The sequence below is a fragment of the Mustelus asterias genome, chromosome 16 (genome assembly GCF_964213995.1).
Source record: "Mustelus asterias chromosome 16, sMusAst1.hap1.1, whole genome shotgun sequence".
Classification (NCBI taxonomy): domain Eukaryota; kingdom Metazoa; phylum Chordata; class Chondrichthyes; order Carcharhiniformes; family Triakidae; genus Mustelus; species Mustelus asterias.
In genome coordinates this window covers 51,532,431-51,557,556 of record NC_135816.1, presented here as the reverse complement: position 1 = coordinate 51,557,556, position 25,126 = coordinate 51,532,431, and the positions used below count along the sequence as shown (strand labels likewise).

Here is a 25,126-nt window from a genome sequence, read left to right as displayed (position 1 = left end):
TAGTTATAAGAATAATTGGAGATTAAAAGGAAGTCACTTTACAGGATTCAGAAATAGTGGAGATGCTAAATAAAATAGTTTGGCCTGGATTTTCACTAAGTCAGGATATCTGAGGAACCCTTCAAAAATGGTGGGGGTGAGGATCCCGATTCTAGGTTTCCTGACCCCATTCCTGGGCTGATTTTCAGGAGTACCTTTAAAGGGTGCAGGCTGTTTCCTGTCAAAAGCATTGTGGATCCTCACCTGTATGAGGGGACCTTTTTAAAATGCAAGTTCAAAAGGTCCTCTCTTGCCCCCATGCCAATATGCCAAGCTATGCTGTTCAACCAAACTCCAATGGTCCCTCATACTCCCTATGCTAAGCTATGTCACCCATCCCCATGGCATAGCGGCATGAGAGGACATAGAGTGGGTGGGTGGGAAGCATGAGGTGGCATGGATGGGGTATGGGGAGTGTGAGGGGTGAGGGCCTTGGCATTTTTATTTTAACTGGGATGAAGTCCCACAGCAGCGAGGAGGACCTATAAACAACCCACCTCAGTATCCGGCAAACCCTGTAGCTGCCTCCAAGCTTTTTCCTGAGTCAGCTGGCCAACTCCAGCCTGCATCTGAGCACTGGCGTTGAAGATACCACCTTTGCATGCACTCAAAGTGGGCAGGCTGAGCTAGGAAATTTCCTGACCCCAGCCTCACGGGTGAAAATCCATGCCTGTATTTGCATTTCACAAGAGGCTTCTAGTGGAATTGAAATGATACAAGAAGAGTTGGGACAATTAAAAAGGATACCTAGATAAGGAAGTAACACAGGAAAACGAAGTGGAACTAAGTGAAGGGACCTGATGGCATGGGTCCTCAAATGCTGAGGCTTTAACCACAGCTTTTGAAACTTTCTTGTATATAGAATGTGTATCAGAGGATTGGATGGTTATGGTTGCAAATGTAACACTGCCCTTCAAAAAGGGAGAAGGGGATAAACCAGATAACTGCACAGTAGTCAGTCTAACATTGTCAATTTAACCTTATTATGGCCTAAGAAAGCTTAAACATTATCAATCAGCTAGAAAGAATATCTGGCATAACTGGCTCACCAGCACCGATTTATAAAATGCAAGTTGTGTCCTACAAACCTAATAACATTGTTTGTAGAATGTATTACCGATGAAATTACAGTGCATGCTATTAATGTGGATTTTCAAAAGGCATTTGAACTGCCTCAGAAAAGCAGCCAGCATAATTAAGGACCCCGGACATACTCTCTTCCACCTTCTTCCATCGGAAAAAAGATACAGAAGTCTGAGATCACGTACCAACCGACTGAAAAACAACTTCTTCCCTGCTGTCATCAGACTTTTGAATGGACCTACCTCGAATTAAACTGATCTTTCTCTACACCCTAGCTATAACTGAAACACTACATTCTGCACTCTCACCTTTCCTTCCCTATGTACGGTCTGTATAGTGTGCAAGAAACAATTCTTTTCGCCGCATGTTTAATACATGTGACAATAATAAATCAAATCAAAAAGCACATAGGCTTCTGTGATGTATCAAGAGGGACATGGCACCCTGAATTTAAGTTTATTCAAAGACAGAAAACAGAAAGTAGTACAATTTCAGTTTTAATCATAGAATCATAGAAACCCTACAGTGCAGAAGGAGGCCATTCGGCCCATCGAGTCTGCACCGACCACAATCCCACCCAGGCCCTACCCCCACATATTTTACCCGCTAATCCCTCTAACCTACGCATCCCAGGACTCTAAGGGGCAATTTTTTTTAACCTGGCCAATCAACCTAACCCGCACATCTTTGGACTGTGGGAGGAAACCGGAGCACCCGGAGGAAACCCACGCAGACACGAGGAGAATGTGCAAACTCCACACAGACAGTGACCCGAGCCGGGAATCGAACCCGGGACCCTGGAGCTGTGAAGCAGCAGTGCTAACCACTGTGCTACCGTGCCGCCCACTTTGGGATCAAAGGGATGTGTACAGCAATATCACCCAGGAGTTTGTGTTAGGACCACTGCTTGTCTGAATACCTATAAGTGATCTGAAAATAGGCTACAATATTAAACTTTTTAGAAAATTGGCCAAAGAACTAGAGGTAACGTGAAAAAAGTCCTTTTTAGTGTCACGCGTTGTTAGACCTTAACTGTAGTGCCAGAAAGGTTGATGGAAGCAAATGTAACGGTAACTATCTAAAAGTAATTGGGCAAATATTTATACAGTTTAGAAACAGGCTATTTGGACAATCGGCTTACGCTGGCATTTATGCTCCACTCAAGTAGAAGGGGAAATTTTGATGGGCGATGGGGAAATCGGGACTAATTGGATAGCTGTTACAAAGAGCCAGCATGTGTGTTGGGCCAAACAGCCTTTTTTGTGCTGGATCATTCTATGATTCCATGATACAGAAATAAGGAACATGAATAACTATGAAGAGACCTGCAAGGAATTTCATGAAGTCAGAAGCCAGGTAGGAGATTGGATATATGGATTAAATTTGATTTGGGAAAATGTGAGGTGATGCATGTTTGGGGAAAGACTACTTTAAATTGCACAACTTTAAAAATAGGAAAACAGAGAAGTTTGGAGGTTCCAGTGCTAGTCTTTAAAAATGGAGCATATTAAACTGATCTTTCTCTTCACCCTATCGGCAACTGCAACATTATATTCTGCATCCTCTCCTTTCCTTCTCCCCATGGTGCTCTATGAATGGTATGTTTTATCTGTAGCAGCTCACAAGAAACAATACTTCTCACTGTATCCCAATATAAAACTCTTTTGAAAAAGGTTATATGGCATCCTAGGTTTTATAGTTTGGAGCAAATGCAAAAATAATACTAAACAATAAATTAGGCTGAAATCCTAATTTACGACCAGTTTTAGGTGTCCTATTTCAGAAGCATGTCAAGAAAATGAACAAAACACAAAACGATTCACTAAGATGATATCAGTGATGAGAGCCAAGGGACACTGAAGCTCTTTTCACTTGAACAGAGGAAGATAAGAGAAGATCTGATACGGTGTACTGAAAATTATGAGAGATTTCAGGACAAGCTAGTTGCATTGGGGACAAGAAGGCATATATTTAAGTTTATCACCAAAGAAGAAAGGGAGAAGTTGGGAGAACTTTTATGTAAAGGGTTGCCAAGATCTAGAATGCCCTGCCCAAAACAATAGTGGAAGCAGAATCTGTAATCGCTTTTATAAAGGATCAAATAGATTTTTGACACATGAAATAATAAAAGGGTATGGGGAAAGTGTAGAAGAATTCGATTATGAGTGAATAGCTTTTCAAAGGTTTGGGCCTAAGGCCTCAAACAAAATTCTCTGACTCTGAAAAAACACCAGTTCCACTGAATCAGAGAATCATAGAATCCCTACAGTGCAGAAGGAGACCACTCAGCCCATCGATTCTGCATCGACAACAATCCCACCCAGGCCCTTTCCTCGTAACACCACGTATTTTTCCTGCTAATCCCCCTGACACTAAGGGGCAATTTAGCATAGCCAATCAACCTAACCCGCACATCTTTGGAGTGTGGGATGAAACTGGAGCACCCAGAGGAAACCCACACAGGCACAGATCTGATTAATAAAACCCATGTAATTTTCCATATTCCTTGCACTTGTATGCAAAGCATCTGGCTTTAGCACCTTTCAGTTTAAAACGTTAAAGGTTCCTGGTCCAGTGGACTGGAAAAGCTGTTCCTTGATTGGTCAACAACCTTTGTTGAGGCTTTAAAAAAGCCTCGGTTTTTATATGTATTGGGATGTACCATTTTGTATAAAGGGGGTCAAATATTTTGTGTGTGCGCATCTTAATTTGTGGCATCTCAACTCATATATGTACGGGTCCCATTTTATGTTTATGAAAGGTGCTTGAATTATTACTTATTCATAATAGAAGAAAAACTATACAATTGAGTCATGATTAAGTAAAGAAGCGCAGGAAACTTAAAGAACAGTTGGTCAAGGAAACTAGAGAAATGAAAAGAAGTTTCCAAGGAGTCTGAAGTTAAAGGAACAAAGAGGAACTGCCTTTAGGAACAGGTATTGTTAATGGAAGTTAGTCAGACCTGGGAAGAGCAGAGCTGATGAGGCTGGCTATGGACAATCCACATATCTGAAGCAATCATAAGATTTGGTGGCCATGTTCCCAGTGTTTGAAACAATAGTATTCTGTCGGAGACCTGAGTTTGTCTAAATGCATCTAAGACAAAGGAAACCTGAAAGGAGGTGGAAAAGCTGGTGCTGGTTTCCTTGTTAAAAAGTGGAGCAGAAGCTTTGTTTGAAAGGATGGTTGGAACACCTGGAGTGGATTCTTAAGGCAAACAGCTGATGGAAAGCATTGTTTGAAAGAAGCTTTTAAAGAGTGTCTTTTTGGGAGTGGAGTTTGGAAACCCTTGTGTGACAATCATCTTGGGGGATTGTGAGAGAAATCATGGAAGATCTATGAATGGCATCGGCCATTTGGTTTCAGAGCGGTGTGTTATCTTTGAAAACTCTACACATTTGTAAAGTTGAAGGGGTTGTAAGGGGTATTGTATCATGATCAAACTTTTCATGTCTAATGATTTATTTTCTTGTTGTTAAAGCTAATTAGCGGTCCTGTGACTCTGTTCCTCCACATTTTCTAAGAAAAGTAAAAGTCACGGGCCGGGATTTTACGACCTCGCTCGGACGAGGCTCGTAAAACCCCGCCTGAGGCCAATGGAGAATTCCGTTCTGCGAGCCTCGCCCGCCGCAATTCCAGGGCGGGCGAGGCAGTAAAATTCCAGCCATGGTCTTTTGAGCCAGGGTTCCATTCTGGGATCTTTCTGTCCAGCTTTTACATCAACTGGGATCATAACACTGATCACCTTCCTGATCCATTTCCCTTCCTCTTTAAGCACCTATCTAAGGCTTCTCCCAGCAATGCTGCTCCCCAGAATTCCAAGCCTCTACATCTGTGAGCTGTCATTTAAAGGAGCCGCTATGGTTTGGATCTACCTGTTCCAGGTGCTGGGATAATTTTCCTGCAGCCAGGCCAACATGAACAAATTTTGAAGTCATGTTGACTTCCACCTGAGATTGTTTCTAGGGCAACAGGAAGTAGGATTCTATGGCTGAAGACGAGACTACTGGGATTGTCCTGTATGAAACAATCAGTTTGTAACTACATCATGGTTAACATCCTGTTTAAGAATTATTGTAATTCTTCTTATATGTGCAGATTTTGAGTGTACTCCTTTGAAATATAGTGCAACGCGCAAGTGCCTTACTGTATTTGACTGCTAAAACAATGTTTTTACAGTACGGTACCTTATTTCAAAGTGTCAAAGTGTAATGTTTAACCAAAGTCAAATAGCTCTGTTCCAGATCCTGATTCTTCTGTTCACCTTACCTTCACAAGACACTCTGTAGCACTGACCTAATGGACTCGGCAATGCATTGCTAGGAGTTGGTGATCTGAATATTATGGTTGCTTGCAGAGAGTAATGCAGCCAGTTTGTTGTGGCCTGCTCCAAATTATAATTGATGATATTCCCTGAAGGTTGATTCTTTGATTTCAGGTGGAGATGGGGCATCTGCTGACCAGTTTTTCCTGGATCAGTATGTGGCAGTGACTAATTATGATAAACAGGAAAGCACCGAGATCAGTCTGTATCAAGGACAAGTCGTGGAAGTAATTGAGAAAAATGAATCTGGTAAGTTATTTTTGGAAAACTAAACAAACTTATCTGTCTAAAGTTGAGGGACTGACACTCTTTCCAAGTATTTCACCCTCCATTTCCACAAAATGCAGCAATAGTGGATCCAGTTCCCATATTCTGATTGTTTGCCTGTTTCTAAAGCTCACACTTCTACATTAACGTATCCGTGATCCTTGCAGCCTGTGAATTTCAATAATTTGTTTGTTCTATTAGACTTGAAGTGGTAACAGTGTTGCTTGGATGGGATGTAGCTACTAATAATTCCTTTGATAATATCAGGATATCAAGTTGGATTATTTTGCAGGGCAATGTGATTAAACCTTCTTCACTTTTTAAGTGTGCTGTGCCGTTACTAGATTTTTATAGCATTATATTTATTATTTGTTTTTCATTTAACTCCTATTGGCTTTAATGGTGAAGAATGCTCTCAAATGATAAATACAATAAAAGTTAAGTATTTATCTCTGGACAAATCATAGTTATTGACTTAATTATTATGTAAATGATTTATCCACTAACTAAATATTTATCTTGTCTATGGTTCTACGGTGGAACTCAGACTATGTATTCATTTTAATGCACTGCTTCTGCTTTCTGCTTCTCCATTCAATTGAGGATATCTGGGCGAAATAATCACATGCATGAAAACATATTCCTACACAATTTTATTGAATCATTCGTTAGCAAACTGGTAACCATTGTCTAACACTACAATGACCAGGCTACATGTGTCACAAATATTCTCTTCAGAGTTGAATGCCCTCCTCCACCGTGATGCTGTGCAGTCTTTTCACTTCAATCCATCTGTGCATTGACAGTGATGAATATTTTGCCTTTGAACTCAAATAGATCCACTCCCATGGCCTCAAAGGTAAGGTGGGGCGTGCCAGTGGGTCCCTCTGTGTTGCTGCGTATTCACTGCACACTTACGGCAGTTTAAGATGAGCACTTGTATAGAACAACTAATGTCTGACCACCAGGCTGACCACTGGGTTCTTGCTCGGCATTTTGCTATTCTCAAATGACCTTGAGTTTATTTTTGGAGAATTTTGAATCAAAGTGTCTTAGGAGTGACTGGTCTTTTGTTTAAACACTAAGAAATCGGTGAAGATGTTTTCTCTTTTCGAAGTATTTGTGTAGTATTGTGCTATTAGGAATATATTCTGGTTATCTTTTCTGGCAGTAATCTTTTGTTTAGATGCATTCATCACCCTGTTGTGCTTTCATAATACCTTGAAGTCTATTCTCATGGATTAGTGTGTTAATGAAAAGCACATGCTTCCACTTCCTCAATGAAATTCAAATCTTTCGGCGTGATACCTTCCACTGCTTTTCTTAATAGTGCATCAGCTGTGTCTGATACTTCCCTTGAATCTACTCAGGCACAGAATTATATCTCATTAGCCTGAGTCTGAAGCATTGATTTAGAGGCGACAATCTCCTTTAGATTAAGAAGAGTAACCAAAATTAGTGGTTGATTTCAATTTCAAATCTTAATCCTATAGCACAATCAGAACACTTCTTTCATGCCCATGTGGCTCCCAATGCTTCTTTGTCAGTGATGGTATGCCTTTACCCTATGTCTGTGAGTGATGTTAAGGTTTAATAAACTGGCCTTTTCCATCTGTTGACCTTGTAGCAAAACTGCAGCCAAACCCATAGACTATGAGTCCGATACTACAATTGGTGATCATTCTGGATCACGGTACACTAGAATTTCAGATGAAATTAGAAACTTTTTGATCTTTTGCAGCTCCACATTCCAGCACCACTGTTGTCTCAACAGCTGATTTAATGGCTCATTGATTTCTGCCATTTTAGGTAGGAACTTGCCTACTTCATTGACCAGCCCAGGGATCTTTGCAACTCTGTGAATTCCTAGGCTGTGGGAACTCTCTAATCACCTTGGTTTTCTGTGAGTCAGCTGTCATTCCTGAAGCTTGCATAATGTGTCTTACGAATGTTATCATAGGCTTGCAAATGCTCGTTCAATGTCAAACTTGCTTCCTGTAGAACTTTGAGGACCACTCTACTTGATGGTCATGTTCTTCTCTTGATGAACCATGTACAACAATGTCATCCCTATTGCGTATTACTCCTTCCATGTTTTCAAGGGTCTGAGGCATCATTCTTTGGCATATCTCTGGTGCAGAAGCAATTCCAAATGGTAACCTGTTAACAGTAACAACCGAATGGCATTATAAAAGTGGTTAAGAGTTTGGATTATTTGTCCAGAGGCAACTGCCAAAAGCCCTCTTTGCACCTAATTTGGTGAAGAGGATACATTTTCCTAATTTCCTGAAACTGTCATCAAATTATGCCATCAGGTGAATCTTACACTTTATTGATTTGTTTAATTGAGACAAGTCCACACTGATTCTAATTGAATCATAGGCTTTGGTATTATGTCCATTCCACAACAACATATCATCGATCTGGTTATTGGAGAGATAACACCTGTTGTAACGTGTTCACTCTTGCTCTTGACTTTGCATAACAAGGCAAATTGGCTTAGAATCAGCTCTTAAGGTTACATGATATTCTCTCTTCAGCTTTCCGAAGTCTGAACATAATGTTGGGAATTCATTCCTGAATACATTATTGGATTGCTCATCAGGAATTTCATTAAGCTTGTGAATCATTCCCAATTGTAAGCATATCAAAACAGAAAATGCTGGATAAACATAGCAGATCCGGCAGCATCTGTGGAGAGAGAAACAGAATTAACATTCTGAGTCTATATGATTCTTCTACAGAATTGTAAGCATACTTTCCTGCTTAATAGTGATGATTCTGGTTCTACGTGACATACAAAGGTTTAATGGCTTCTTCACCATTGCATCTTACTCTGGCCAACTATTGACTTTTTACTATCAGTGTAGTCCCTCCTGGACCTTGTAATAGTTGTTAGGGTACTAAATCAGAAATCCCAAGGCATATTATGAAGCCAGACTAGACCCCAACAATTTTCTATTTCGGCATTAGTGTGAGGATTAGATGTTTCAATTCAGGCACGATTCTGATGATACACGTGGAAGCTTTTATCAAAACTAACTTTATTTAACAACACAGTTTAACTATAACAAATGAATTGGCTTAACCATTCGCTATTAGACAACATTTAAACATGACAAGATGCAACTCTTAACTGCTAACCTATCGCTATGAGTTCTAAGTCAATCAATATTCCTCTTTTAGACGTAAATCCCCTCTTTAAAATTAGTTAGTAAAACACAGCGATGTGACTGTGACTTAGGTTACCAGTTTTGGAGCTTTCAGACAACCTCTCAAGAGTGAGAGAGACACGTCCTGCTTCTTTCAGAACCAGGCAGTAAATGCTGTTTTAAAAATGAAAGAGAAACTGTTTTTCTCTGCAAGCTTTACTCCTCCCATTAAGTACATGACTCTGTCCCTGTTAATCAACTTAACCAAACTTCTACTTTGAAACCCCAGAGGAAACCTGAGTAAACACAAAGGCATTAGCCCTGCTTAGATAAACACATCATTTATTTATCCTGTTCTCCCAGCTACTAATTTTAAAAGATTCCTTAGACAAATCAGCATCCTGCAAAACAGATCTGAATTCTAAACATACTCCTTACAAGAGACATGATATACATATAATTCTTAAAGGCACAGTATCATCACACTATGTGAAGAATAGCTGTAATGTAATATTTTCTAAGCTACTTTACTTAAGATAAGACTGAAACACCTGCACCTGTGTCTGATTTTAAACTCTGTATCTATGGGTGTCTATCCACTTCTAACTTAATGTTCCAGTGGTTATTATCTCTTTTGTTAAACTTCTCCTAAGAAGGTTGTTTTTTCTGTGATTCCTCCACTTGCCGTATTTGATTTGGCCATGTTATTTTCTTTCATTCCTTGTGAGCTACTTGTATTTTAAATTGGCACACAAATTTAAAATGTCCTGACTTTCCGCAGTTGTGGCACTTTGTGCCCACACTGAGCATTCTTCCCACATCTGCAGGTATTTTCCACCATACCTAAGCATTTTAAGATGATGTTGACAGCCTTTCCTCAATTTCACAGGCTTTTGCTTTAATGCACTTTCTCATTTCAGTTCAATATATTGAATGGCCTTGCTCACTCCTTTTCCAAAGGACGTCACTTTTCTCATGAAGAACAGCTCCTTTTTACTTCCTAAGCTTGGTCTATCATGCTATCTCATGCCACTGAGAGTTAAATGTTCCCTCGTTTGCAAGAGGTGTAATGGAGCTTCAGCTAATATGCTAACCATTATTATTCATCTCTATAGTTGTAAATTTCTCACAGCCTAAACAGGTCAATTATGAATACATCAATGCATTCACCCAGTTTTTGTTTTCCTCTGATTAAATGTTGCTTTTTCCATGATTTGAACACTGAAGTTTGCATGGAGTGCCTGGAAGACTCAATTGTAAGAGCATGAAGCCACATCGACTCCCTATCTCATCATTATATCGTTTCCAATAGCTCCTACTGCATACAAAAGAGTACTGACCTGATCCTTTTGTTCCATGTTGTGTAAACCTGAAGATGTTCTGTATATGGAAAATCACTTTCTCCAGTTGTCTCAATGTTGAGCTTGTTGACAGACTTGAGCCCTTTGGAAATGTTCTGGGAGTGGCTTTGTAGACTCCTTACTTATCCTAAGCTCAAGATCTGTTGCTTATTTAGTGGTTTGCCTTGTAGATTGTGATCTGTGCTCAATCTGTCCAGACTCCTGGTCTATGTCTCAGCTTGCGTCTGCTGTACCCATGGTGTTCTGAGTTCTCAGGTGCGTCTTCAATCCATTTTCCTTTTTATCCTTTTTTCAAGAGTACACAGTACATTGTACATTGGGAGATTGCAGTGAGCAGTGCCAGGTTATCAGGTGGGCAGTTCCAGGCTGGCACTGGACAAGGGGTACTATCAAGGTCTGCCCATGACCACCAGGGGGTTTCAATGGCCTCTAGTCCCACCGGTGAGACCATCACATCTGGTCCCCATTGGTGGGACTATATGTGTTCCTCGCCCGTGAGGACCTCCACTGGCAAGGCTGTTTAGGCAACTGAGCCTAGACGATTGTGTCCTGGGTTCACTAATCATATTTAAATTGACTTATAAAAATTTGAATCAGCCTCATGCCCTTCACAGGCGCGAGGCTGATTATGCCGGCTTAACAGGACCGGTAATATTGCAAGAGGCAAGAAACCAGGAGCGATCCTGATTTTTTGCCCCCTCACAATCTTACCGGCTCACCATGCTGATTGACCGGCATGACAAGCTGGTAAGGTCCCCCTCCCCCAAGAGTTATATGGATTGAGAATGGGTGTTAATTTTTCCCTTTTTAAATAGAAGTTCGATTTTTGTATTCGCTTTGACTTTTTCTCCCTCCCGATCAGCTGCATAATATATATTTGTTATTAAGCAGTTGAGCAGGGCTGTGCTATTCCAATCAAGTGCAAGGATGTGCATCTCGGACCAACTTGCTCTCCAGCACTTTCCAATCTCTCCGAATTTGTGTCCTGATGATTTGGGGAGTTACAGAAGTCGGCTTTCCTCAATTTACTTCATTTTCTGTGATAGCCAAAAAAAAAGATGTTTCATATTTGGTGGAATAAAATCATTATCTTTTATATTCTGTAATATAAAAGAAAATATTTAAAATGAAATTATCTGAACAATATGTCATCATTTTTCATAGCTATAAAAAAATTGAAGATGGCTAGGAAATGATTGATATACAATGTAACATATGATAAAATATAGGTTCTCCCTTACCCATTAATTATAATCCATGTGTTTCGATTACAGAAACAAAAGGAATATGTTTATCTAACGCCATGATTTATGATGTTCTGTGTTTCTTGATATTGAGCTCAATGTTGTCATTTAAAGATGTATGGAAAAGTCATAATGTAAAGCAATAACCCTGTACAAACAGAAGGAAATAATAGGGGTCAGTCCACAGTGAAAAGGCATTGACACAAACATGGAACAGATTCAAGGCAATCTGGATTGTAAGGAAATAAGTCTAGACTGTTGGCAGTGTTCCATCTCCATTTGTTCATGCTACAGTTCCATTCCGTTGTAACTCTCTTAACTAAGTTGAGTTGATGAATTGGTTTATACTAATCATGAAATAAGTGTAGCTTGGTCACCCAAATTCTAGCCCCTTTGTAGAATATGATTGCTAATCTGTATCAGTAAAATGTAATACAAGATAATAATCATGATTATTCCTTCCCCCATTTTCCAATTTTACTTCTGCTATCTTAGGTCTTCTTCTTGGAGGCCATTATTTCCCTGAGACCATTTCTTCCAAGGGTTATGTTGATAATGCTATTTAATCTGTCTTCGCGTATAAAGTAAGAGGATATTACGTGTGCCTGCACTCGCATTGCACACCCCATACCTTGTGTACCTATTTTCAGACGCAATCTAATTTCTGAGGCAAGCAATGAAGTGGGCAAGCAATTTGCCCTTCACTAGAAGCATGTGTTGTGAGCCCAACGTACTTGCTTTGGGCTAATTTTAACTTTTACAGTGAGCGTTTGTTCCATAGAAGCATTCATTTAGTTTGTTCCATAGAAGCATCATTTAATTCAAATGGCCACTTCCCCAACCCCGGAAAGAGAGATGTTAGACTACAGCAATGGAAGAAGTCTTTAGATCGTGATAATTCTGCCCAGCCAACTAAAGCAGCAAGCGTGGAGATAGAGAGACTGTGTGTGGAATGAAATGAAACAGTAATGCAGCACTGGAATATTAAGGCGCTGAGGGAACAATCAGCTGGAACAGTAATGATACCAAATGCATTAAGCAGTTATTAAATAGATTGATGTGTTTGGTGAAATGAAGTTCTTGTGCTTCCAGGATGGTGGTTTGTGAGCACAGCTGATGAGCAGGGTTGGGTCCCTGCCACGTGTCTGGAGGCCCAGGATGGAGCTCAGGATGACCTTTCAATTGTTAGTGCCAAGCCAGGGGAAGGTAAGCAGCCAAAACTAACAAAGAGTTGTATTCAGATAATACTTGTGTTACAACTTGAAAGGCTTATTTTTAGCTTTACTCTGGAACTGAATGAACACTTTATTTTTTAATGCTGGAATATTATCAAACTACCATTATGTACAAGCATATATTTTATATGGAAACACAAAAAATGCTCTTAAACCAAACTAAAGATGTTAAAAATTCCCAAATCTCCAATATGTAAAAGTAATCTCAAACATTTTAAAAACAAACAGCAATCCGATAAAAATGGCTCCTGTCAATTTGGAATGCAATTTTCTTTGAGTGCTTGGAAATTTGCCACTGGCATTAGGGTGGAAGTTTGTTTCTACCCAGGTTTGAATCAAAGGGCAGGATTTTCCAGCCGTTTTCTGATCCCGCTGACAGCAACCCCTCCCCCCCCCCCCCCCCCCCCCACTCCACCAGCCGCAGTGCGCAAACAATGGGAAAACCCCCATTCACAGCAGCAGGACTGGAAGATTATAGACTATAGAATCAATTATTTTTGCTAGAACCACTTAACCACTTCAAAAGAATAAGGAACATTTCCTTATCTTAATGTTTGACTTTTGTAACAACAGGTACTGTTTTATTTGTCTTGGCCACTATATATTCAGATGTCATCATGTCTCCACTTAGTTTGTCACCTTAATGCTTTTAAATACATTTTTTTTTAAAAATACATCCGTCGCAGGGACTTGTTCGCGAATAAAATAATGTGATTTAATATGTATCGGGCATTTCCTGTTCATCTTGCAAGTATGATTCTACTTATCAATGGGTCAGGAGTTTTGACTGCCCATTCTAATATTTTAACAATAGCAATTTTATCACAGTGACATGATGAATCATTAATGAGCTTTTTGTACTCTGTGATCACTTCCTACTCCCCAACATGCTGTCAGTCCCTAAGACATTCTGGTCTCTGCCAAGACATGTGGGCCGTCGACGGACTTTAGGAGATTTGTACATCAGTGTTTGGGGCCAAGGTGGATGGAGACAAGTGCTTGCTGTTACAGTAGTCTGTGTTTGTCGTTGCTTGCTGTATGTATATATGTGCTGCACTTGTGTCTCATTTACGTGTTTTGCATGAACATGTTTAGCAGAATTTGCTCTTTTAATGTAATTTTATGTTTGCATTAGCAATGTACCTCAGTTAGAATCTGGAGTTAAAGGTAGCTTTGTCTACTTCTCCTATGTTCATAGACTGCTGAACCTTTTATCCAATAGATACAACTGTGCAATTCAGTTTATAATGGCGTTTTCCATAAAACCATGCTTTGCTGTAATGTAAGCTTAACAATGTCATGTTAGCTGTCCAGCAGATATTGACCTATTTGAAGAGGAAAGCCATTTTGTAACTGTCTAATCTATATGTACGATAAGGCCTAATGCAATAACCTGTTAATGTGCTTTCACAAGCTCCTAAATTCAGATGAAAAATTCCCTTCACCAATTTTAGATCTTGCTGTTCCAGAATTTCAAATCTACCGTCTTCCCATCTGGTATCTAGAGTTGCTTAAATATGTCAGTTAGCCTTGACTGATGTTCATGACATCCTATTCCAGCTGTTTATCACTATCTTTCAGGTGTCTTTTCCAAATTTGCCCTTCACCAATCCTGAATCTAAGCCTTTTTGTTCTACTTTGTTTACATACCATAACGTAATGTTTCGAGTTTACTTTCCTATACTCTATTCACTATCTTATTTACCTGTGGGTCTGCACTGAAATATCTCTTTTGTGACTAATTTATTGAATAGTCCCTCATAGTGTACCCTTTGATTATTGGGATTAATCTCTTGTGCATGCTCTAAAGTTTGGATGTGATGGTTCAGCATGCCTATGGGGAATTTGAACTTAGGGGCCGAGTCAGCATTTTCTTTACTTTCATTATCGCTACTTCACATCAGACACGGCAAGTGACAGTTCCACTAATGCCATTATGTCTCTTTCGGACGTCCACACAAGTTCTATTCCACTCATGGAGTATATGATTCCTATTGAACATCCAAAATATAAAGAACATTGTATTTATTTACACTGAAATTCATTTATCGCCAGCTAACCAAGGGGCAAGTCATCTTGAATTCTCTTTGTATTGTTTTTGTTACCTCCTTCTAGTCTACAGTTCTGCCCTAGCTTGATGCTCCAACTTTAAGAAACAAGGGTCACGGAAACCTTTGACGTGAAATGTCCCTGTCCTTTCCCCCTTCGGCCCCCTACATAGCTGACCTTGTTGGGGATAAGTTAAGGCTTTACTTCCACAAGGTTGGGAGAGAATTCCAGTGCAAAATGAGACCCACCATATCCAAGGTCTTGCCTAATTTCTAACCCATCTAGGCACTATTTCCCCAAACTAATTACAGGAGTGGAAGGGCACACATTTTTGGTCCTGTAACAAATGGCTTTAGATAAGTAGCTTTTGATAAGCTGCATTACTATTTTTAAGTTTGAGCAGGATGCCTCTCTTACCAGATCTATATCCAACTTCAAGACTTTTCCCTACAATAGACATACAATAGACTCCTCAGTTATGTTGCCCTAGCCCTCTGTAGTTCCAGTCAAATTGATGTACTATCAAATAAAGTTGTAATTCATTGCATTCATTCTTTTATACAGGGGAAAGCAGCAATAATATTTTGCACTGCTGTGAGAAAGCATTAAAATTATAGGTGCCCCTTAAATTTAATAAATACTAATTGCCCCTGTGAAATAAAGTAAAGGCTACCTTGTGGCACAGTGGCAGCGTCACTACCTATGGACTAGAAGCTCCAGGTTCAAGCCCCACTTCAGGACTTGATGACCATGATGGCGTGTTTATAATGTAGCTAAAGAGGTTGATTATCACTGTAGAAATCCTCCCATTACACCTGATGACAGATAGTAATAGCAGAAGAGTTTCCTCGTCAACCATACCGCACTAGGCTCTGCAATACTTTGCCAAGCCTAATCATGGACCAATCCAATGGAAGTCCATGGTTGCCAATGCCCACTAAGGCCATGATACTAGAAGGAGCAGGAGCTATAAAGTAAGGATTGTGACTTACCTCCCTATCCTAATCCTTATAGGTCGACATAGCCTCCCGATCCTAACCCTTATGTCTGTTCCCAAGGTCAGGTCCAAAACTGGCAATGAATGAGCTGAAGAATTAAACCAGTTAAATAAGACTTCAGTTCAATGTTTTATCTCATAACGGGAGTAGTCTGTTTCTTCACTTTTGCCAAAAGTCCCTAAGTGCTCTGGCAAAAGTGAAATGCTGACATTACTTCCTGTGCAGAATGGTCAGAAATTGCTTTCCTCAATGCATGCAATAGTTTATGTCAGGGGACTGAGGCACAATGATTATTCATTTCTCTGATGAAATTTGCCACAACATCTGGATAGTGGAAATGTAATTAAAAACCTTGCATGGTGTTCATATTTCCTGCAGTCTTTCTCCTACGCAACCAGCCCTTTCTTCCACCCTGCCTCCTGCTGCAGCATGAAGTGTTAACACTTTAAAAAAAAATTGCCCTGAATCAAAACAAATGTGCTTTACTGTAAAATTCCACACTGATGAAATTGTTGGTCATGTGCATTGAGCTTTTTATGTTGAGCTTTTTATGTGAATTAATTTTACAGAGCTTCAAGCATCATTATTAATCATAGTTCAATTTTGCTGGCTGCATAAATACTGGTCTCCTGCATGACATGTGCTTTTTTGATTGTAAATGTCATATAAACTTGTTTTTTTCCAGAAGAGAATTTTATTGTCATCTATCCATACTCAGCAAGAGATAATGATGAGATTGACTTGGAAAGGGGTGCAGTGGTGGAGGTTATACAGAAGAACCTGGAAGGCTGGTGGAAGATCAGGTGAGTCAAAGACCCTAATGTGATTCCTTATTTTACAATGATACGAGGGAAATTTGTGGTATAGGACTTCATGACTGTGGGCTTATCCTTACTTCATTATATCTTGGTGAAATGCCCTGTATGCAATTTTAAGTTATAAATTGAACTTATTTTATTAAATGTTATTTTCATATAATTTTGTGCGAATGGCAAAGAAAATTTGTTGATCTGGCAGCAGGAGAACACTCCCACAAAGGTTGAATCTTCTGCCAGATAGAATCAGAGAATCCCTACATTGCAGGAGGCCATTCGCCCCATTGAGTCTGCACCGACAACAATCCCACCCAGGCCCTATCCCAATAACCCCACACATTTACCCTGCTAATCCCTGTAACCTATACATCTTTTGGACACTGAGGGACAATTTAGCATGGCCAATCCACCTAACCTGCACATCTTTGAACTGTGGGAGGAAACCTATGCAGACACAGGGAGAATGTATAAACTCCACACAGGCACTCACCTGAAGCCGGAATTGAACCCAAGTCCCAGGCACTGTTGGGCAGCAGTGGTAATCACTGTGCCACCGTGCTGCCCTAAAATCTTGTCCAGAAATCTGAGCTTGTAGAACAGCTGAATTGGGATTGAGGGTGGTGGAGGACATAAATTCCAATGGGGTGCCAACTCTTAAAGGGCCCAACTTTAACGTGAAGCATTGATGATGGCAGAATTGTGCATTAATTGTTTACAAAGTCACAGTGGAGACTTGTGGAGAACACTGCTCCTGTTATTCTGTAGAGTTCAGAAGTTCTGCTGCAGGATTGCACTAAAAGAAAGTTAGCCCTATTTGGAGCCACAACAACTACTGTTACACATTGAGGTCTACCATTGCTCCCCTCTCAGGTTTAGTGGTTTCAGTTGTTCCAGGACATGGGTCTGAATTTCTTTGCTCCTAATTGGAGTTTTTATAGGAGTCACATGGTCCTATACCTCTACCTGTGAGATAACATGACTTGGGGATATAATAATAGTACTTCCTTGTGATCTGAATAAAATATTTCTGTCTTTTGCATGTGTATGCTTCAATCTGTCCATTGGCAGAGACCATATATCGTGTCTTGCACTTGAGAAATCTTGTCATTTGGTGAAAACTTGCTTGTCTGGCTGACACCTTTTCAGAGGGCAATTGCTGATGGTGTGGTGCCTGCAAACACAGGGCACATTACTTGTTACCTGTGGGCACTGCAGACAGCCATCCAGCTGTGCAAAATGTCCCTTGGGTGGCTTTGAAAAATCCGGTAGATCGACTCTTGTGATAATCTCCATTTCTGTGGACTTGTTCCAGCTGTCATTCTGTCGCAGATGGTCAAATTCTCCAATGGCCTCTTTTGTGAAATCCAGGTGGCAAAGGTGCCTAGGCACATGTGGAGGGGGCTACCCACGTGGATCTCAGGGTGCATCTCATGAGCAGCATATAAAATCATGCAGCCCATTCAAAACCAGCTTAAGGAACGCTCAATTTCAAAACCTTCTTGTGGTTTAAATGGCAGGCGCAACCAAGAACAGTAAAAGAACTTTAAGGAGTAGTTGAGACACTTCAGGTGAAGCTCAATAAGTACGTGAGGGAAAAGGGAATAGAGCTCATTGGAAGAGTTGAAAAAAAGCAAACACTTGTGTTGTCCATAACTTAAACTCTCATCTCCTGTTAAGAAGACACAGGGAGAATGCATAAACTCCACTCAGGCACTCACCTGAAGCCGGAATTGAACCCAAGTCCCAGGCACTGTTGGGCAGCAGTGGTAATCACTGTGCCACCATGCTGCCCTAAAATCTTGTCCAGAAATCTGAGCGGCACGGTAGCGCAGTGGTTAGCACTGCTGCTTCACAGCTCCAGGGTCCCGGGTTCGATTCCCGGCTCGGGTCACTGTCTGTGTGGAGTTTGCACATTCTCCTCGTGTCTGCGTGGGTTTCCTCCGGGTGCTCTGGTTTCCTCCCACAGTCCAAAGATGTGCGGGTTAGGTTGATTGGCCAGGTTAAAAATTGCCCCTTAGAGTCCTGAGATGCATAGGTTAGAGGGATTAGTGGGTAAATATGTGGGGGTAGGGCCTGGGTGGGATTGTGGTTGGTGCAGACTCGATGGGCCGAATGGCCTCCTTCTGTACTGTAGGGTTTCTATGATTTCTATGATTACAGGCCAGTTCAAGAATTCCCTGCACTATGAATGCAACTTCAGCTAAAGATTTGGTGTGGTACAGAATTGTTCATTTCAGTCAGGCATATCAAATGCTGCTGCTTGCTGTGATTTTTGTTTTGCCCTTCAAGTTGACCGTAGAAAAAGGTTAACATGCTACAAGTCAGTTATGCAATTTTACAGCATCTTACCTGTTAACAGTGAGAACCGTTGTCACTGGTGATGCTTGGAACAAACCACTGTTAATACAGTATTAACAGACCTACAGAGAATTTTGTATTTAAATGGTTAAACTCCAGCCAGATAAATATAGAGGGTTATGATGTATGTTTCCTTGTACAAAAACTACCATCTTAGTCAACTTTTCATTACTTGAAGTGGTTTGGCCTCATGGTACCACTTCCTTTTTCCGGCTTCTTCTCCAGAATAGAGCTTATTATCGTACACTGAGCAAATAATGAGCATGTGGATAATGAGTCATTGGAGTTAGGACTAACAGATGTAAGGAACAGAATCGCTTGAGGTTCTGCAATTATTGTTTCTTTTCCAGTTTTCCGTTCTTGGATATATATGTGTGTGTGAATATATATTATATATGCTCATGTGATATACAAATATATATACCCACCATGTAAAAGTAGCAAGGTAGAAGTGTGAACTCCAGATTAAGGCATGGTGACAAAAATAGCCATTGAATGTATACCTTCCCCAAGCAAAACCAGATTCCTGATCAGTGTTCCCTCTGAGCCATGAGGATGTGGGTGTGCAGCAATTGGGACCATGCTGTTAAAGGAGCAGACAGGCTGTATGTAAGCGGGGGTCCACAGTAAATTAGAGAAAGCATTGTGCCAGGGCTGAAAAATTCACTTTATGCCCAAAAATGGATGAGCAGAGGATGGGAAGCCTGCTGCATGCTCACTTCATCTGGCAGAACAGCAAGGGGGGTAACAGTTATGAGGACATTGGTTATAAGGTTGGTGAGGCACGCACGCACACACACACACACACACACACATACACAGATTAACTCACAACTCACACACAGACAAACTCACTCAAATGCATTGAAGCTGGACTGTTCACTCCTGTTGTGTATGTAGTGTTACTGTAAGTGGAAGGGAATTTGGGCATGATGCATCAATGAAAGCTGAGAGAGATTGAGTATCACTTTCCTGACAGACAAATGCATGCACACAAACACACACCCACACACTAAACAGACAAACTTACGCACACCACACGCGCACACATAGATACATGCATACATACATAAACACACACTTTAGATTTCATGCCAGTTATTGACTAATGATGATGTGCCCCATAAATGGTAATCTTATGCATTAAGTTACCACAATGATTTGGACTAGAGGAAAAAGAGAAATAGATGTGCAACAGCACCACCTATATTCCTATCTGGGGTAACTTATAAGAATACTCTCATACATGTCCTCTCATTCTAATATACATGAGGTTTTAAATCAGAAATGCAAGTTTGCAGATTGCTATGTTGCCAGATTTGCCTCATATATATAATCCAAAATAACTGTATGGTCATAGAAGTTCATCTTGCATCAAATCTCACTCTTTGAATTTGCTACATCATGCAGAATTTTACTTGAGAATCAATGACCCAGAAATTGTTGGACAAAATATTGGTATGTTCATAGTGCTAACAGTTAGTGTCTTTAAAAGACAACAGAGCAATTTGTGACAGATTGGCTATGAGTTCTAAATCTCCACAAATTTCTGAATGGTTATTGCCACTGTAATGTTGGTCTCAACCATACCAAAGTAATTGCCACCTCACTGTGAATCAGCAAGCCCAAACTGTTGTGATCCATGCTGCGATGTTGTGGTCCAAAGTTTGGCCTTTAGGCCCCAAGGCAGCTCGAGGTTATTCTGTAGGACTATTTGCAATTTCACCCACCCCCCCATCCCCACAAGATAAAAGTCAGCAACCTTCCACTAACACACTACAGCCATAAGGGTAGCACTACATAGGCACACTCGGACAATCAAAGGCACATTGATGACTAGGGTCATTAGTTGACTTTGATGCAATGTTTGAGTTATAAAAATTGTTGGAATGTTTATGTTGTTAGTAGCTTTCGATGAGTTGATCACAGACAACTCGGCCAGAAAGGGGAGCAGTAGTGGGTTGCCTTCTTCCTTCGTCTTTCTTCCACCCCACCGCCCTTCTCCTCATCAGTTGGCCACCATATAGCCTCATGATGGCCATGTTGTGCAGCATGCAGCAGACCACGCCGAATCTTTATACATGCTCTGCTAAGGACTGCAGGGCTCCTCCAGTAAGGTTCAGTCAGTGGAAGCATTGTTTTAGCACACCAGTGCTCAATGACATGTTGTGTGGCAACATGGTTTCTTGCTGTATAAAGGCTGCTCACCTATGTGTGGCTTGTGCACTGGAGCAATGTGATCAGCAAATAGCCTTTGTCACCCAATTTGGTTCAAATGCAGATGGTACACTAGACTAGCACAGAATACAGGCATTGTGACTGCTGTCATAACACTGGGCAGTCACCTGTATAATGTGCTATGTATGGTCTCTCAGCAGCTGGATGTTAAGGGATCACTTTCGGTTCTGGTACATCTCAGAGTTGACATGTGGCACCACAAGGTGTTTTGTGTGCAGCCTATAGCACCCTGCACCATGGGGAGGCCTGCGATGCCAAGTGCTTGCTCTGCCTGTTTCTTTCCAGCCAACATCACCTTCACAACCAGTGGCAATGTGGTCCTTGCACCATTCTGAGATTGGCGAAAGCAGGTGACAGATTTCACTGCAGACCTCATAGTGTTGGGGAGATTACCAAAGCACTGTTCCTTGCTGAGGTTCAGGTAGGAGAATTGCCCCTCGAACACCTCTCCTGCTGAGAGACCTTCTCCTTCTTCCCTTCCTTCCTCTACCAGCAACTTTTCCTTCCTGCTCTTGCTGCTGCTCTCTGTGCCTTGCAGTAGGCTGAGGGAGATGCAAATTACTCTCATCATCTATGGGTGCAAGTGATCTGTGCAGAATTCTTAAAGTCAGGGCAAAGATCCTCACATACCACTTCACTCCTTCTTAGACATCAGTTTCAAACAACTCCAGAAGCACCAAAATGTTTACAATTAAAGTAAGAGCTAGCAGAAATCAATCAGCAAATAGCCTATAAGCAGTTGATGATCCATACATATAGCATTGGCCGGGGATCCTTTCTGCTAAAAGGATATATGCCTGGATATTGAGGTCCATAATAGCAGCACTGGTGTTAAATTTGTTTTACGCACTGATTAACATCATGATCTACCTACTTGACAAACATGGGTGGCACGGTGGTACAGTGGTTAGCACTGCTGCCTCACAGCGCCAGGGACCCGGGTTCAAATCCGGCCTCGGGTCACTGTCTGTGTGGAGTTTGCACTTTCTCCCTGTGTCAGTGTAGGTTTCCTCCGGGTGCTCTGGTTTCCTCCCACAGTCTTAAAGATGTGCAGATTATGTTGATTGACCATGCTAAAGGGAATTAGCAGGGTAAATATATGGGGTTACAGGAATAAGACCTGGGTGCGATTGTGGCCAGTGCAAACTCGATAGGCCGAATGCCTCCTTCTGCACTGTAGGGATTCTATGATCTGGTCAACACTCCCTGCACCACAGATGACATTTTAGATGCAAAACAACACCCAAAGTAATGGACACTATGCACCCAAATTTTGCAGCCCCTGTCTTTAAAACAAATATTGGCATTTTTTCCTCCTGCTGCATCTTACTGGAGGAAGGGCTGCCTTTCTATAGCATTCATCGGATGGAGATATGGCAATACTACTGGGCAAAAGAGATACAAGGTAAAACTGTCCCCATCTCCCAATTAAGGGTAATATGGATCTGGGACAAAGAGTAGAGGTTACTTTGCAACAAATAAAATCTTGAAATATGTCAATATTTTGTGATAGATTCTGTTCATGTCTTAAAATTATATTTAAGCTATTTACCAGATGTTCCCACCTAGCAGTAGCTGAATTGGTTTGAGCTTAGATGTGCCAGATTTTGATGACTTCCTTTTTAATCAATGAGCTGTCTTTCATTATATGACAGGATATGATTAATTTGTTGAAATAAATGTTATGTAATATCCTTTTGATGTAACCAGCTGAGGAAGGATTAACATCCGTTTCACGCACATGTGTGAAAAAAATCCCAGTTCTGATTCCCATGACAGCGTTCCTCCGAGACCTTTAATGCAGAACTGTCATTTTTTTGTATACAGTCCCTTTGCAGTGGTGGCACTTTGAATGGTGGGAACAACAGACAGTTCTTGGTCGCTGCTTATTCATTGGTCTTAAAGGAGTGCTTGTACTTCTAGTTCCCGACAGCAGCAGCAATCCAGTGTAAACTGAACAGAAACTCTTAAGGCTGATCATACTCCAGAGTTACCACAGAAGATGCGCAGGAATTAGCTGGGAAGTTTCAACTTTCATTTGGAAATTACCATTCATCTGGAACCCTCTGAAACTTTGATTTGAAATGAGAAGTTTTGAATGCTTCTGACTCAGTTAGCAGAATAGTTATCCAGGAAAACAGAGAGAGATTCAAATTAGTTCTAACTCTTAGGTATCTATTTCAATGATGCCCCCAAATACCCACCTGACCCCTCAACTACCCACATCCCGACCTCTGACCACCCAAACCCTCCACTAATGCCCCAACCCAACTAACTCCTCCTACACTCCAGGTCCCACATATTCTGACTCTCCAACACCACTACTATCCCGACCCCTGACCACTCCCCAACTACCTTGACATCACCAACCATTCTAGCCCTATCTTCCGACCCCCTCACCTCTGACCTCCCACACCCACTTACCTTACGTACTTACCTTCTCTTAGCTTGTCAAAGTGGTTTTTAAGGAAAGGGACATTTAAACTTATTGGAATATGGCAGCTAGTGCTGTAAAATAAAATGGGCGTGTCTTGGCTGCCTTCGATGTTCTAGCCTGTGAGGAAAGGAGTCCAGGAGCAGGTAAGTTCCATGTTTCTCAGGAGGCCCGGTTCACTGGGCAAGGCATATGGAACTCCAGTGTAAGGTAAGAAAATAGGAGCAGAGCAGTAATCGAACAATCTTTCCTTGGAAGATTGGGCCCAAACTTCCACTAATGTTTTCCCCATTCTCCAATATTAGTTGAATGTCAGCAGTTTGCCAAGATAGATGGGAATTTTGTTTTGATCGATCTTTTACAACACTTGGCCCTGGAATCCTGGTACATTAATTGGCTACTTGCTATCAAGTGCAATTCTAATTTTGCTTTATTTCAGCCAGGATGTTTTCAACATTTTAGATAGTGTCAAAGGACAAAGTTCCAGTGCTAGTATCATGTACCATTTAATAAAGATGTGAGAGGTGGTGACAGTACTTTGTCATTTTTGCATTCCTATCCATTGGCCCCAATATTGGCGGGGAGGAAGCAGGGGAGTAAAGTTTGTGAGGCGAGGGAGCAGGGGTGATTTCCCAGGAGGCTGAAGGTCTTGCCAAGTTTAATGGTACAACCTCATTTACTTCCACCCAACTGCCAACCAGTGATCAGATTGGCAGAAAACCAGAAAAGATCCACTGGGCTGGGGCTAGTCAGACTGGCAAAAGGAAAGGACAGGGGACCAGGAGAGTTTGAGGGTTTGAATTGGGTGGTATTTGGTCCAAGAAATCATGTCAAAAGACTTGCTTGAGAGGCTGTGTGAAGCAGCACATCTTCTCCCGACCCACAAGCAGTGCCGTAAAAAAGTACTCAACTGCTGAATCCAGCTGTTCCTAGCTTCCTTTAGTTGCTGGGTTTCCTGAACCTCATGAAACTCATGCAGGAGGTGTTAAATTCAAATAGTTTTGAAAATATCAGGAGTACAGCCTTGTTTACATCTAACTACTCACCCACCCTTCCAGTGTGGATTACTCAGGCATCCTTAAAACTGTCACTGTTAAAACAGATAGGTTGATGTCGGGTTTGGGTCAGATTTCAGGAATCGGACTATTAAATCTACCCTCCACCCGCTCTCAACTTGTCATGGGGAGGGGAGTGGTTTAAAGTTCTCTCCATTGTGCCATGGGGTTCCTCTGTGAGATTCCCATATAATGAATGCAATCTCAATCAGAAACTTGGAGAAACAGTTCTCCCTAGTTGCCTGTTTAGTTACAGATCTGAGAACAGGAACTGACACATCCTTTCAGTCACTGATGGTTGAAATTGGAACAAATGTGACTCAAAATGTCAGGAAAAACCCATAGCGTGACTGCTTGTACAATGTTTAAAGGTTTTTCTTTATAATGGGGGAAGGGGAAAGACAGGGCAGTTGTGTTTTCAGAGAGCTGATGATTCTTGATTATGTCTTTCTTCAGAAAGTAGCAATCTTAAAT

General features: G+C 41.1%; 1 protein-coding gene across 3 annotated transcripts in view; it reads left to right on the top strand.

Moving 5' to 3' along the window:
• The window catches only part of sh3pxd2b (SH3 and PX domains 2B), a 273,651-nt gene that overhangs the window by 233,622 nt on the left and 14,903 nt on the right, over positions 1–25,126 (top strand). For all 3 annotated transcript variants that reach the window (XM_078231114.1, XM_078231115.1, XM_078231116.1), the window contains 3 exons: positions 5,561–5,695; positions 12,563–12,676; positions 16,438–16,555. In XM_078231114.1, the coding sequence (XP_078087240.1) occupies positions 5,561–5,695; positions 12,563–12,676; positions 16,438–16,555 (367 nt within the window). The remainder of the gene's footprint in view (positions 1–5,560; positions 5,696–12,562; positions 12,677–16,437; positions 16,556–25,126) is intronic.